General features: G+C 42.2%; 1 protein-coding gene across 7 annotated transcripts in view; it reads left to right on the top strand.

The window, feature by feature from the left end:
* The window catches only part of TRAPPC9 (trafficking protein particle complex subunit 9), a 539,837-nt gene that overhangs the window by 79,047 nt on the left and 445,852 nt on the right, over window positions 1-14,938 (top strand). For all 7 annotated transcript variants that reach the window (XM_060287242.2, XM_060287245.2, XM_060287244.2 and 4 more), the window contains 2 exons: window positions 7,683-7,804; window positions 11,612-11,737. In XM_060287242.2, coding sequence (XP_060143225.1) covers window positions 7,683-7,804; window positions 11,612-11,737 — 248 coding nt within the window. The remainder of the gene's footprint in view (window positions 1-7,682; window positions 7,805-11,611; window positions 11,738-14,938) is intronic.

Genomic DNA, 14,938 nt, shown 5'->3' with positions numbered 1-14,938 from the left:
TCTGATTTGGGTTTCTTTTATTTCTTTTTCTTCTCTGATTGCTGTGGCTAAAACTTCCAAAACTATGTTGAATAACAGTGGTGAGAGTGGGCAACCTTGTCTTGTTCCTGATCTTAGAGGAAATGGTTTCAGTTTTTCACCATGGAAAACGGTGTTGGCTGTGGATTTGTCATATATGGCCTCTATTATGTGGAGGTAGGTTCCCTCTATGCCTACTTTCTGGAGAGTTTTTATCATAAATAGGTGTTGAATTTTGTCAAAAGCTTTTTCTGCATCTATTGAGATGATATGGTTTTTATCCTTCAGTCTGTTAATATGGTGTATCACATTGTTTGATTTGCGTGTATTGAAGAATCCTTGCATTCCTTGGATAAACCCCACTTGATCATGGTGTATGTCCTTTTAATGTGCTGTTGGATTCTCTTTCCTGGTATTTTGTTGAGGAGTTTTGCATCTATGTTCATCAGAGATATTGGCCTGTAGTTTTCTTTTTTTGTGACATCTTTGTCTGGTTTTGGTATCAGGGTGATGGTGGCTTCATAGAATGGGTTTGGGCGTGTTCCTCCCTCTGCTATATTTTGTAAGAGTTTGAGAAGGATAGGTGTTAGCTCTTCTCTAAATGTTTGATAGAATTCACCTGTGAAGCCATCTGGTCCTGGGCTTTTTTTTTGGAAGATTTTTCTTTTTTTTGCAGTATGTGGGCCTGTTACTGTTGTGGCTTCTACTGTAGTGGAGCACAGGCTCCGGATGCGCAGGCTCAGCAGCCATGGTTCATGGGCCTCGCTGCTCCGCAGCATGTGGGATCTTCCCAGACCGGGGCACAAACCCGTGTCCCCTGCATCGGCAGGCAGACTCTCAACCACTGTGCCACCAGGGAAGCCCCTTGTTGGAAGATTTTTAATCACAGTTTCAATTTCAGTGCTTGTGATTGGTCTGTTTATATTTTCTATTTCTTCCTGGTTCAGTCTCGGAAGGTTGTGCTTTTCTAAGAATGTGTCCATTTCTTCCAGGTTGTCCATTTTATTGGCATTTAGTTGCTTGTAGTAATCTCTCATGATCCTTTGTATTTCTGCAGTGTCAGTTGTTACTGCTCCTCTTTCATTTCTAATTCTGTTGATTTGAGTCTTCTCCCTTTTTTTCTTGATGAGTCTGGCTAATGGTTTATCAATTTTGTTTTTCTACTCAGAGAACCAGCTTTTAGTTTTATTGATCTTTGCTATTGTTTCCTTCATTTCTTTTTCATTTATTTCTAATCTGATCTTTATGATTTCTTTCCTTCTGCTAACTTTGGGGTTTTTTTGTTCTTCTTTCTGTAATTGCTTTAGGTGTAAGGTTAGTTTGTTTATTTGAGATGTTTCTTGTTTCCTGAGGTAGGATTGTATTGCTATAAACTTCTCTCTTAGAACTGCTTTTGCTGCATCCCATAGGTTTTGGGTCGTCGTGTTTTCATTGTCATTTGTTTCTAGGTATTTTTGGATATCCTCTTTGATTTCTTCAGTGATCTCTTGGTTATTTAGTAGTGTATTGTTTAGCCTCCATGTGTTTTTATTTTTTACAGATTTTTTTTCCTGTAATTGATGTCTAGTGTCATAGTGTTGTGGTTGGAAAAGATACTTGATACGAGTTCAGTTTTCTTAAATTTACCAAGGCTTGATTTGTGACCCAAGATATGATCCAGCCTGGAGAGTTTCCATGAGCACTTGAGAAGAAAGTGTATTTTGTTGTTTTTGGATGGAATGTCCTATAAGTATTAATTAAGTCCATCTTTTTTTTTTTTTTTTTTTTTTGTGGTATGCGGGCCTCTCACTGCCGCGGCCTCTCCTGCTGCGGAGCATAGGCTCCGGACGCGCAGGCCCAACGGCCATGGCTCCCGCACCCAGCCACTCTGTGGCATGTGGGATCCTCCTGGACCGGGGCAGGAACCCGCGTCCCCTGTATCAGCAGGCGGACTCTCAACCACTGTGCCACCAGGAAAGCCCAAGTCCATCTTGTTTAATGTGTCATTTAAAGCTTGTGTTTCCTTATTTATTTTCATTTTGGATGATCTGTCCATTGGTGAAAATGGGGTGCTAAAAGTCCCCTACTGTTGTGTTACTGTTGCTTTCCCCTTTTATGGCTGTTAGCATTTGCCTTATGTATTGAGGTGCTCCTATGTTGGGTGCATAAATATTTACAATTGTTATATCTTCTTCTTGGATTGATCCCTTGATCATTATGCAGTGTTCTTTTTGTCTCTTTTGTAATAGTCTTTCTTTTAAAGTCTGTTTTGTCTGATATGAGAATTGCTACTCCAGCTTTCTTTTTTTTTTTTTTTTTTTTTGTGGTACGTGGGCCTCTCACTGTTGTGGCCTCTCCCGTTGCAGAACACAGGCTCCGGACGCGCAGGCTCAGCGGCCATGGCTCATGGGCCCAGCTGCTCCACGGCATGTGGGATCTTCCTGGACCGGGGCACGAACTCGTGTCCCCTGCATTGGCAGGCGGACTCTCAACCACTGCGCCACCAGGGAAGCCCTCCAACTTTTTTTTGATTTCCAGTTGCATGGAATATCTTTTTCCATCCCCTCACTTTCAGTGTGTATGTGTCCCTAGGTCTGACGTTGGTCTCTTGTAGACAGCATATGTACTGGTCTTGTTTTTGTATCCATTCAGCCAGTCTATGTCTTTTGGTTGGAGCATTTAATCCATTTACATTTAAGGTAATTATCTATATGTATGTTCCTCTTACCATTTTCTTAATTATTTCGGGTTTGTTACTGTAGGTGTTTTCCTTCTTTTGTGTTTCCTGCCTTGAGAAGTTCCTTTAGCATTTATTGTAAAGCTGGTTTGGTGGTGCTGAATTCTCTTAACTTTTGATTGTTTGTAAAGGGTTTAATTTCTCCGTCGAATCTGAATGAGATCCTTTCTGGATCACTGAAAGGTCTTTTTAGATCCTTTATCCATTTTTAATTGAGTTATTTGTCTTTTTATTGTTGAGTTGTAAGATTTCTTTTTATATTGTAGATACAAGTTCCTTATCAGATATATGGTTTACAAAAATTTTCTCCTATTCTGTGTGTTGTTTTTTCACTTTGTTGATGGTGTCCTTTGAAGCATAGAAGTTTTAAGTTTTGATGAAGTCCACTTTATCTAACTTTTCTTCGTTGCCTGTGCTTTTGGTGTCATATCTAAGATCTGAGGTATTTTAAAAGCAATTTAATTCTTACAACAGTTCTAGGAGATAGGTACTGCTGTTATCCCCAGTCTGTAGATGAGGAAACTGAGATGCAGAAAAGTTCATTGACTTGTCATGGGTACAGCTAGTTAGCGGTGATGTGGGAATTCACACCCACACATTTGTCTCCAGGTCTGTTCTCTTAACTACTATAGTCTATTCCTTTCTGTAGGAATGGTTAATTAAAAAGCCTTTACTTCTTTGATTTCTTACTATTTTTTTCTCATTAGGGACCTCATCTCTTCCTTTATAATACTTTCAGAACTCAGTGTAGTTTTATTTTAGGTCTAATGTAGGCGGAAGCATTGCTACCAGTTAATACCGCATTACTTACCTTCCAGTGATGATTGTTGCTAATTGACCTAAAAAAGTCATACTTAACTCTTTTCTGGTCATTACACTAAAAGAAGAGTCATGGCTACCGAATGCTCTAAGAAAGTATATGATTTATTTTATTTTGCTAACCAATGAAAGAAAAACCCCAGTGTTGACATAGGTTGTAAATTTTCCAGAATAGGGTCATTGTCTTCCTTATATTTCATTTTGTTTGGTCACAGTGTCAAGATAGTGCCTTATTATCTGGCAGATTAGTTAGAGCATGATGCTCATGAATCATTATAATGACAGAATTTTGACAACAGTATCTGTTGCTTCACAAGAAAAAAGATAGTATAGAAATACTGCTCAGATTTATTTTAAAAGCCTGGAATTTTGAGAAGAGTTCCACAAACCATACAAAGGTATTTTCATTAATTTTAGCTCCATCTTAGACACGTTATGGTTACATAGCAGAGTAAATTTATGAACTAGATTTGACAGGAGAAGTGTAATATTGATTATTTGTTTTAATTAAAATATTGTGCTTTGGGGCTTCCCTGGTGGCGCAGTGGTTGAGAATCTGCCTGCCAATGCAGGGGACACGGGTTCGAGCCCTGGTCTGGGAAGATCCCACATGCCGTGGAGCAACTAGGCCCGTGAGCCACAACTACTGAGCCTGCGCGTCTGGAGCCTGTGCTCCGCAACAAGAGAGGCCGGGACAGTGAGAGGCCCGCGCACCGCGATGAAGAGTGGCCCCCGCTCGCCGCAACTGGAGAAGGCCCACGCACAGAAACGAAGACCCAACACAGCCAAAAATAAATAAATAAATAAATAAAATAAAAAAATATATATTATGCTTTGGATAAAGTAATTTAGTTCCCATGAATGAACAAAAATAAGTTTGCATTTATATATGACGGGGGGCAGCCTTCCTACATATATATGTTTTGATCTGTTTTTTGGAGTATTTTTACAGCTTTTCAACAATGTTCTAACTTTACAATTCTATTTATCTTTTGTTATTTTTTAATATTAATTAAATTTTTATTTATTTATTTTTGGCCTTGTTGGCTCTTCATTGCTGCTTGAGGGCTTTGTCTAGTTGCAGTGAGTGGGGGCTACCCTTGTTCTTCTCCTCTTTTTATGGTTTTGCCGTTCTTTCTCCTGCATCATTTGTCTCTGTTTTATTCCCTCTTATTTCTTTTTTATTTTTTTAAAATTAATTAATTAATTAAATTTATTTTTGGCTGCATTGGGTCCTGCTGAGTGCGGGCTTTCTCTAAGTTGCGGCGAGCTGAGGCTTCTCATCGCAGTGGCTTCTCCTGTTGTGGAGCACGGGCTCTTAGGTGCGCGGGCTTCAGTAGTTGTGGCTCACGGGCTTAGTTGCTCCGTGGCATGTGGGATATTCCTAGACCAGGGCTTGAACCTGTGCCCCCTGCATTGGCAGACGGATTCCTAACCACTGTGCCACCAGGGAAGTCCCATTCCCTCTTATTTCTGCTTCATTTTACTTTTGTTGACTTTCTGGCTTGTGCCTCCTATACTGTCTTGCACATAATAGGAACTCAGTAACTTTCTCTTGAATGAATTATTAAACTGTTGTTGGACTGATACTGGGGAGCCCTTGTGATGATTTTTTTTTTCCAGCTTTTCCCCACTTCTTAACTATGCTCTTTCTTTTCCTTTCCTCTAGCCTGGGTTTCAGCCTGCCTGTGGCATTGATTTTTCCTGTCTATAGACTCCTTGTTTCACTGGTTCACAATAATGTTACATGTGGACTGTCAAAACTTTATAGGTGTCAAGAAAGATCAAATCCATTGCATACTAGTATTTTTAGAGCGTGTTATTCTTTTATTGAGTGAAATTAAATCAGTCTGACCCACTAAGCTCTCCCGTGAGCTATGCTCTTTTTACCTTCTTACAGGTTATATTCTTCCCGGTTTCTGCATATGCTTTTTCCCCCCGGCCTCTGTACTGGAATTAAGTAAATCATTAAGGGAACGCCCATTATCAGTGGTGTCTTTTTTTTTTTTAAATATGGAGGGAAAATTTGTTCCTTCTCCCTGGTTGGGGGCTTCTTGGATGAGGTGAGGTACCATAGGAAGAATGAAGAGCCCACCTCATTCTGATTCCCACTCTTTCCCTTCCATTCCCCAAGGGAAAAGAGTAAAATTCAACAATATGAAGACAAATTATTAGAGCTAATGAGATAAATCAAGATAACCTATCATCTATTAAATATTATTTCATGCCAGAAACAAAGGTATTGTAAACATGAAAAACACACAAAGCAGGATAGTACTGTGGTTAAAAATACAGGCCCGGGGCTTCCCTGGTGGCGCAGTGGTTGAGAGTCTGCCTGCCGATGCGGGGGACGCGGGTTCGTGCCCCGGTCTGGGAGGATCCCACGTGCCGCAGAGCGGCTGGGCCCGTGAGCCATGGCCGCTGGGCCTGCGCGTCTGGAGCCTGTGCTCCGTGACGGGAGAGGTCACGGCAGTGAGAGGCCTGTGTACCGCAAAAAAAAAAAAAAAAAAAAAAAAAAAAAATACAGGCCTGGGTTCAAATCCTGCTCTGGAGTAAACGGCTCTGTATATCTGTATGTCCAGCTCCTACTACTGGAGAGCTAGTAGGAATGCTCACCCTATTTAGGACCTGTTTCCTCCCCTGCAGAAACGGGGCTCACTAGGAGTCCCCCCCGCCACGTAACGCTGCCATGGATTGTAAATGAGGACACGCGTGGATGTCCCCACGTAGGTTCTGATTCCTCGTTAGTGCAGAATAACATAGTTTTTGCTCTGATGGCCTTATGACCACCCAGTGTAGATTCTCAGTGCTCCAAAGGGTTGCCTTGTGGCTTGGAAGTGGACTTCTCAGTTCTGTAAGGACCCAAGGATTGTGTCATTGGGCCTTGCTGATTTGAATCTATTCTTTAGAAAGTAAATATTTTATTCAGGCATGCATGCCCTTTTCTTTTATTATTTATAGTTCTACCCTCTTATCTCTTGCTGTGATTTTCACAAAATCTGTAGAAACACAAAATCCTAAGCCACCTGTCTCTTCCCAGTTCTCTGTTATGGTTCTTTCTTCCTTGACTAGAAGAGGATTTTGCGTAGGAAATGTTCTTTGTTCCTCTTTGCTTAGAGTCTCTCTGTCCGTCTGCCCATCTTTCACCTGTCCATCTGTCCATTTATCTATCCACTCATTCTTCTGTCCTGTTCCAAAAAGCATTTGAGGCAGCATACAGAATAACAAAATACCAAGAGAGCAGGTGAGAAAATGGGACCAAGTTTAGACAGCAAGGCGAGGCAATGAGCTTGCGTGAAGGTTGTGGGCCGTGTGAGACACACCCTTTGCCCCGTGAGTTATAAGATAACAGCACATGTGTGCCTGAGTCTCCCAGTAGACATGAGGGGAACAGAATTTGTTGGATTTGTTCAGTGTCCCTGAAATAAACAAGTGGCTTAGGAGAAGCCCAGCTTTTCCTGCTATGAGGCTAACGAGAGTATTTTTTGAGTGTTCTCTGAAATCAAAGAGTATTTCATCTTTTTCTTGTCAGAGTTCTATGTGTAGTTGGTTACATTCTATAAACGGACATGTCTCCAGAGCTCTTGCCCCTGTGAGTTTGATGGCTGGGGAATTAGGTGGTTCTGCTTATTGACAGGGGTTGGCCAGAAACAGAAAATGACAGCCTCAGAAAGGACGCCAGTATTTGTAAGCTATGTGTTTTTGTGCTGTATAGTTCAGAAAATACTTTCACATAGTTTATCTCCATTTGAGGGTGCAGTCTGGTTTCTTGTAGCGTTAAGAGAAGAGCTTAGTGCTGGGAGATAATGCACACTGACTGCATTGCTGTCAAGGCAACTAAGCTAGTTATTATAGACATGTTACTTTTATATAATGCATTTCATGTTCTTTAATAAAAAGTTTCAACAGGGAGGAAAACTTATTCTGAGTTAATTAACATTTAATACAATGCTTTGATGGTAAGACTATTATAGGGAGTGTATAAGCTGTGAAGACTTTATGGTTTCATTATTTAAATTTCAGTTGGGAATATTCAAGCTTTATCTTATTTGTGCCCTTCTTTTAAAATAACAAAGAAACAAGATGGAAACAGCAAAAGATTATTTCTTTTCTTTCTCTCGGTTTGCAGGTGCCCTCACCACTAATGGCATCAATCCAGATACCAGCGCTGAGATTGGACGGGCTAAGAACTGCCTTAGCCCTGAAGACATAATTGACAAATACAAGGAGGCCATTTCCTATTACAGCAAGGTGATCTTACTCTGTAGATCCTTTATGTGACTGTGTTGTTTTAATCAGAAGTCCCTGTTTTACATTGTGTAATGCTGCTGCCGTATCTCCTAAGCATTTGTTTCTGTAAGTATTCATGTAGTATTCCCCAATGCATAATACTATATGCCTAAAAATGGTTTTTGTTGATTAAAAATCATGTATATTTAATTTAATAAGTCTGAAAATAGGAGAAAAAGAGGCTATCATAGCCCTGCTACTCAGGGATAACGTTTAAAAAATTTTTTAAAAATTTTTTATTTAAAAACTTTTTAAATTTTTTGGCCATGCCGCACGGCATGCGGAATCCTAATTCCCCGACCAGGAATCGAACCTGCGGCCCCCCATTGCAGTGGAAGCACGGAGTCTCAACCACGGGACTGCCAGGGAAGTCCTCAGAGATAACATTTTAAAAAAAAAATTAATTAATTAATTAATTTATTTATTTTTGTCTGTGTTTGGTCTTCGTTGCTGCATGCAGGCTTTCTCTAGTTGCGGCAAGTGGGGGCTACTCTTCGTTGCAGTGCGTGGGCTTCTCATTGCGGTGGCTTCTCTTGTTGCAGAGCACAGGCTCCAGGCGCGTGGGCTTCAGTGGTTATGGCACACGGGCTCAGTAGTTGTGGCTTGCAGGCTCTAGAGCGTAGGCTCAGTAGTTGTGGCGCATGGGTTTAGTTGCTCCGTGGCATGTGGGATCTTCCCGGACCAGGGCTCGAACCCATGTTCCCTACATTGGTGGGCGGATTCTTAACCACTGCACCACCAGGGAAGCCTGGAGATAACATTTTTAATATCTATTTTCTGTTCTTTTTGTCGATGTATATCATCTATATCATAAAATGGTGAGCATTCTGTACTTCTTTACTGTGTGGAGACCTACATTTTTCATTTGCAAATTATGCGTTTTTCTGCGTTATTGAATCTTCACTTTTTCACTCTTAGAAAAAAATGTTTGAACATTCTTGTACATATATTCTTTTCTTCTTGTATGAGTATTCCTTTAGTTAAGATTTCTGGAAATTTAGTCACTGGATATGACATTTACACTTATCATAGGTTACTTTCAAGTTACTCTCCAAATTCCTTCTCCAACAGGGAATGAAAAGATATAGAATTACTCATTTAACCAATTCTCTATTACTGAATATTATTTTCCTTCAATTTTTCTTTCCACCGTTGTAAACAGTGCTGTGATAAATGCCGTGATGGATAAATCTTTTTGGACTGATTTTTTTTTTTAAAAGGAAACAATTCCCAGAAGTGGACTTGAGTCAAAAAGTGTGCATATATTTTTTAGAGTTTACATATACATTGCTGTATCGTCCTCCAAAAAGCTTTATAACAGTTTGTTCTCCCACAAACAGACACTGTCCTTTTAAAATATTTGCCAATATGATGAGTGAAAGTAATTTTTCGTTGTTTTAGTTTGCATTTGATGACCAGTGAGGTATTGAACATTGTTCATGTATTAGCCAATTGCATTTTTAAAATGAATTATCCGTTTTTGTCCTTTGCATACATTTAAATTAGGGAGCATTTCTTATTGCTTTGTGATAGCTCTTTGTAAATCATGGATATTAGCTTCTTTTCTGTCATTGACATATATTACAAATCTTTTTCCTGATGTTGCTTGCCTTTTGTTTTGTTTATGAGGTTTTTCATTTTGGTTGTGGTCAAAAATGTTTTTAATATAGTAAACCTTTTCCTTATGGGTTTTCTCTTTGGTTTTATTCTTAGAAATACCTTCTTACAGAGCTTTTCTGCTGATCTGCTGACACTTCGTAAATAAGACCTAAGAAATTACTGGCTATAAAATCCTTACTGTCATGGTTTGTCCTCGAGTTCCCTACGTATGGGATGCTAAGGCTATATAAGGCTAGATCTGAACAAAGATAGGAGGGTTGTCTGTGGTGCTGGACCCTTCCTAATGGAATGAGATTTCCACCTTAGTTTTGGAGTCAGACAGACCTGAGTTCAAATCCTGCCTTTACCAATTACTAGCTTTGTGACCTTGGGCAAGAAACTTTACTTTTTGGGACCCTATTTTCTTTATCTGTAAATAAGTTCCGTATTCATTTTAGGGGTTTGTTTTAGAATTGAATGAGATAATTCCCTCATTTATTTCTAAAATATTGATTGCATAGTTCTATTCTGGTGCCTTGGTAGATGATTACTAGGAACTCAGCAGTGAAAATGGGGGCCCCTGCATCAGAGAGCTTATGTTCCAGGAGAATGCTTGTAAAAGACTAGGTATGTAGTAGACTTTTAGTAAATGTCCGTTCTTTTCCTGATTCCCATTGATTCTGTATATCTTTCTACTAATATATGAACAGTTTTTTATGATTGCAATTTAAATTTCATTGTAATATTTAAAATATTTAACTATAACCAAAATATGTGAAAAAAATGAGTTGACTTCTATTTTCGCTTCAGTAGAAGTTATTTTAAGAATTTTGAAGGAAAGGAAATAATTATATTTCAATGAAATCAAGTCCCTGTTAGATTCTTTGTGTTGTGTCGTTAAATGGTATATAAAATTGATAGACTTTGACTTCAGTATTGGTAGTTAGGTAAGTATAGTTTCTTTTTGTGCTGTCTTTGATAAATTACATGTACTATATCACAAATTCTGCGCCTGTTACATATTGGAAATGAGGAAACAGTGGAGACCTGCTCTTTCTGGCACAGTAATTTCTTTTCCCACCTTACAAATAATTTTAGTAAGAAACATGGGCAATTGGATATTTTTGCTTCCTAATAATTGAAAAGTGGGCAGACTGCATTTTCATGAGTGGTTATGCCAGGCAGGCCTTGGGGTCTCAGCAAACACTTGCTGGGGGGTGGCTGACTCCACAGCACGTTTAACGCCTCGGTGAGTGTTGGTGGGGGGGCCTCTCAGCCTCGGGCGCTTATCAGGCACCAGAATACATGGATTTACCTCAGAAGCCTCTTCCCCAGCTGCAGGAAGTCTTTTCAGATACATCAGATGAAAACCACTCCAGCTCAGGGTAATTAGGAAAAAAAAATAAAAAGGGCAGAAGAACAGGGAGCATGGAGGGCTTCGAGTTGGGGCCTCGGGAAAGAGGAAGGCACAGAGCAGGGGGGCCTGGGCTCCAGAGCCAGCTTCTGGGCCTGTCCTCACGTCTGAGCCACACAGCTTTCACGTGGGCAAGGCCAGCTCTCCTGGCTGGATGTCACCTCGTGCAGAACCTTGAGAGGTGAAGATGAGATTGGAGAAGTTCTCGCCGGGATCATTACTGAGTGGCTGTGTGAAGCCCACGGTACCTTTTCTGTTCATGTATCTTCATTTGTCCTTCCTCTCAGGATCTGAGAAGCAGGAACAGGTAACTCAGAGAGATAAGCAGAAAGACATCAAACGTGCCAAGAGAGGACAGATACAGTGATACAAGGAGCTAGAACTTTTGTAACAAAGTAACATGAATTGGCAACTACTGCATCAAAGCTGCAGGTGTGAGAGAGTCTAAGAATGTTTTCGAGCAGGAGATTAAGTGGAAGTGAATAGCAAAGTTTCCATTGATAACATTTTGAAATTTTGTAGAATATCCAGCGACTGTTGGTTGTGTTATTTGAATGAACGCAAACATATCTATATGGGCATTTATAGGTTCACTCAATCCCACCAACCCCTTCTGCCCCCTTAAGGGATAGACTTTCTCAAACACAAAGTCCCCCCCTTGGGTGGGGACGTGCTGCTCAGTGTCACTGAGTCCCTGTGGTACCGCCTGCACGACCTGACACAAACACCTCTCCTCTTCTCTTTTGACCCTGCAGTATAAGAACGCCGGGGTGATTGAGTTAGAAGCGTGTGTCAAGGCCGTCCGTGTCCTCGCCATTCAGAAGCGGAGCATGGAAGCTTCGGAATTTCTCCAGAATGCAGTCTACATCAACCTTCGACAGGTGGGTGTGTGTCCTCCTATGAGTGGAAGAATTAACGCGGTTTTCCTGGAGCTTATTCACCAAAAGACCATCTGATTTTGCTGTGCTAGCATTCAGTATGGCACGGTTAAAACTCTGGAGTCAGAACTTGAAACTTTGATTAAGGGAGTTGTTTTACCTCTTTGTATTATGGTCTTTTACCCTCAAAATTCAGAATTCTGTTTTTTCAAAATTTTTTTTGATTGGAGAAACGACTTTGCTCTCACCAGCTTTGCGACCTTGGACAAGCTTAATGCCTTATCACCTTACATTTGTCACTTGTGAAGCTATTCCATTTGTGACCCTATCTGGGTTGTTCATGTTATAAAACACGAAGTGTGTGAAAGTACTTTGTACAGCTCCTAAGGCATTCCACAAATATTACTTGAATCTGGATGTGTTTTTAATAATGTGTTTTTAATAAGACAAAGCCATTAGAACATTTAGTTGCAGGTTGCTACTGCAAAATCCCCAAATCAATAATCTAGCCAAACGTCTACAATCTTTCTAATCTACCTTGGATTTTTATGGCCAGGGCAACCAAGACTCAAAAGTGAAGCAGTTTGGTTAAGGACCCAGGACTAGGGTTACAATACCGGTTACTGTAATCGAGCAGATCTTTACTGAGCATGGCATTGTGCCGGGAGGGGGCGTAGAGGTGGAGAAGGCAGAGTCTTCTCTCATTAAGCTGACAGTTTCGTGGCAAAGATAGACATTCACCAGGTGAAGAACTTGGAGTTTATTCTAAGAACAGTGGTTTTTAAAAGAAAGGTCTTAAAAGCACAGGAATGATGGGATCCCCTTTGTGTGGAGTAGGGTAAGCATGGTGAGGGAGGCCAGGTGGGAGGCTCTCGAGGAGTCCAGGTGGGCAGTGTAGGCGGCTTCACCTGAGTGGTGGTGGGACGGTCAATGGAAAAAAGTCAACAGATCAAAGACATGTTTAGGGGGTGAAAAGGAAGGGATTAATGTTGTATGTGAGGGCAGACAGAATAACGCCCAGGTTTCTGGCTTGATTAATTAGGTAAATGATGGTCATGCTGTGCTCGGAGAAGGGAAAGCTGCAGAGGGAGTTTGGGGGCAACGCAGGTGGATTCAGTTGTGGATATAATGAAAAGACTGTAAAATATGTGGGTCTGGGAGGCTCAGGTGAGAGAGAGGGTAGTGGGTGGAGGGGAGGGGAGAGAGGCTTTACAATCATTTTGTATTTTGAACATATAAGAGAGAATGAGTAATAAGACACACATGCCTCTATCATCTAGGTTTAACGTATTAACATTTTACCATATTGACTGCAGAGGTTCTTAATTTTTTTTCAAATTAATTTATTTTTGGCTGCGTTGGGTCTTCATCGCTGCACGCGGGCTTTCTCTAGTTGTGGCGAGCAGGGGCTACTCTTCATTGCGTTGCGCGGGCTCCTCATTGCGGTGGCTTCTCTTGTTGCAGAGCACGGGCTCTAGGCATGCGGGCTTCAGTAGTCGTGGCATGCCGGCTCTAGAGCGCAGGCTCAGTAGTTGTGGCGCACAGGCTTAGTTTGCTCTGCGGCACGTGGGATCTTCCTGGACCAGGGCTCGAACCCGTGTCCCCTGCATCGGCAGGCAGACTCTCAACCACTGTGCCAGCAGGGAAGCCCAGAGGTTCTTAATTTTTAAAATAGAAATAAAGCAGTGGCGTTAATGAAGGTCTCAGCGTTGATGTGTATGCTGCTCATACATGTTTTGATACCTCGTATGTTTATAACCACAATCTATAAGAAGTTAGCTATTCTAGCATAAGAGTTTAGCACAGGGACTCGGAATACACACTGCTGGGGCCTGAATCTGGCTTAGCCCCTTGGGTAAGTTAGCCTCTCTGTGCCTTGGTTTCCTCTTCTGTGAAGGTTGTTACTGCACCCCCGGGACACTGGGAGGGGGGCAGCTGAAGGGAGTGAGAAGTGGCAGCTGCCAGCCTAACACTGAAGGGAGAGACAAAAGCAGAATCAAGCGAATAAACCGAGTACAAACAAACCAAAACGAGAAAAAAATCCCACAACATTTGGAGCCATTTAGCGTAAGGGAAACAACACTACGTGGACTGAAAGCTGCTGAGCACGGCGGTGTCACGGATGGGAATGCGCCGTCAGGAAAGGGTTGAGAAAAGGTTTTGGTTTCCCTTGACGTTTCTGGTAAAGATGGGCAGGAAAAGTGAAAACCCACCACTTGACGGTGAAGCTTCAGTTTTATGGGAAACTGAGCGAAGGGTGGAAACCAGCCGTCAGCAGTGCTGGCAAATGCACAGACATCTGGGTTGGATCCATCACTCACCACGATTTCCGGGTGACCTGCTGGGTGTGAGCTCTGGGCTGGGCAGTACGTTTGCAGGGATGACCAGGGCGTAATCCCTGGCTCTTAGGCTGCTGGTCCAAAGAGCAGCCCTGGGCACATGCAGATCTAGTGGGACAGCTCGGGATGCGGCCCGGGGACTACTGTGCTGAGGGTGAGAGGAGGGCTCCCCAGAGGGGTTTCCCTGCAGAGAGCAGAAACAATCCACCTACAGGGGCTGAAGAGCCTCTGAGCAGGGACCAGGTGCGAAGGCGTGACCTGGCTCGAGCACGGAGGGCTTGGGGAGCCGGAAGTCGTTTGGTGGCCTGAGCTGTTTTGTTGCTGAGGGACAGTGGATGGAAAAGGTGCTTAAAAGGCAGACCTGTTATAGGTCGTGAGTCAAAGCAAAGAAACGTGGACCTGTCAGGCACGCACGAGGGAACCCTGTGGATGTGGGGATCCAGCTGGGGCGTCATGCTGGAGTGAGGAGCAGAGTCGTGGGCCTGTGTGCAGACCCCGCTTTGCCACTTATTAGCTGCGTGACCTTGAGCATAATCCTCCATATCTCTCGATATTTTCATCTGTAAAATGATGGAATAACGAACTCATGGTGATCAGGAGTAGTTTAGTTCAGATTCTCTGTGTCTAGTCCTGTCTAGTGTTGCCCTGCAGTTACCCAGTAGCCGCTCTTATACTCAGGCCAGAGGGCGTGGAGGGACATCTGGGGGGCGGGGGGATGCATTTAAAAGCATGCTGAAGAACTGCAGGCAGTTTGGTGGAGGGTTGGGTGTGGGAGGGACTTGGAAGACTCAGTGTCCTAAGACTTGCTCACCCTTACGGACCGGAGTTGGCTTTGCAAATTAATGTTGAACATTTGGGCTTTTGG

Source organism: Globicephala melas, chromosome 17 (assembly GCF_963455315.2).
Source record: "Globicephala melas chromosome 17, mGloMel1.2, whole genome shotgun sequence".
Lineage (NCBI taxonomy): Eukaryota > Metazoa > Chordata > Mammalia > Artiodactyla > Delphinidae > Globicephala > Globicephala melas.
Note: the sequence above shows the minus strand (reverse complement) of the source record. Positions and strands in the feature narration are given on the sequence as shown.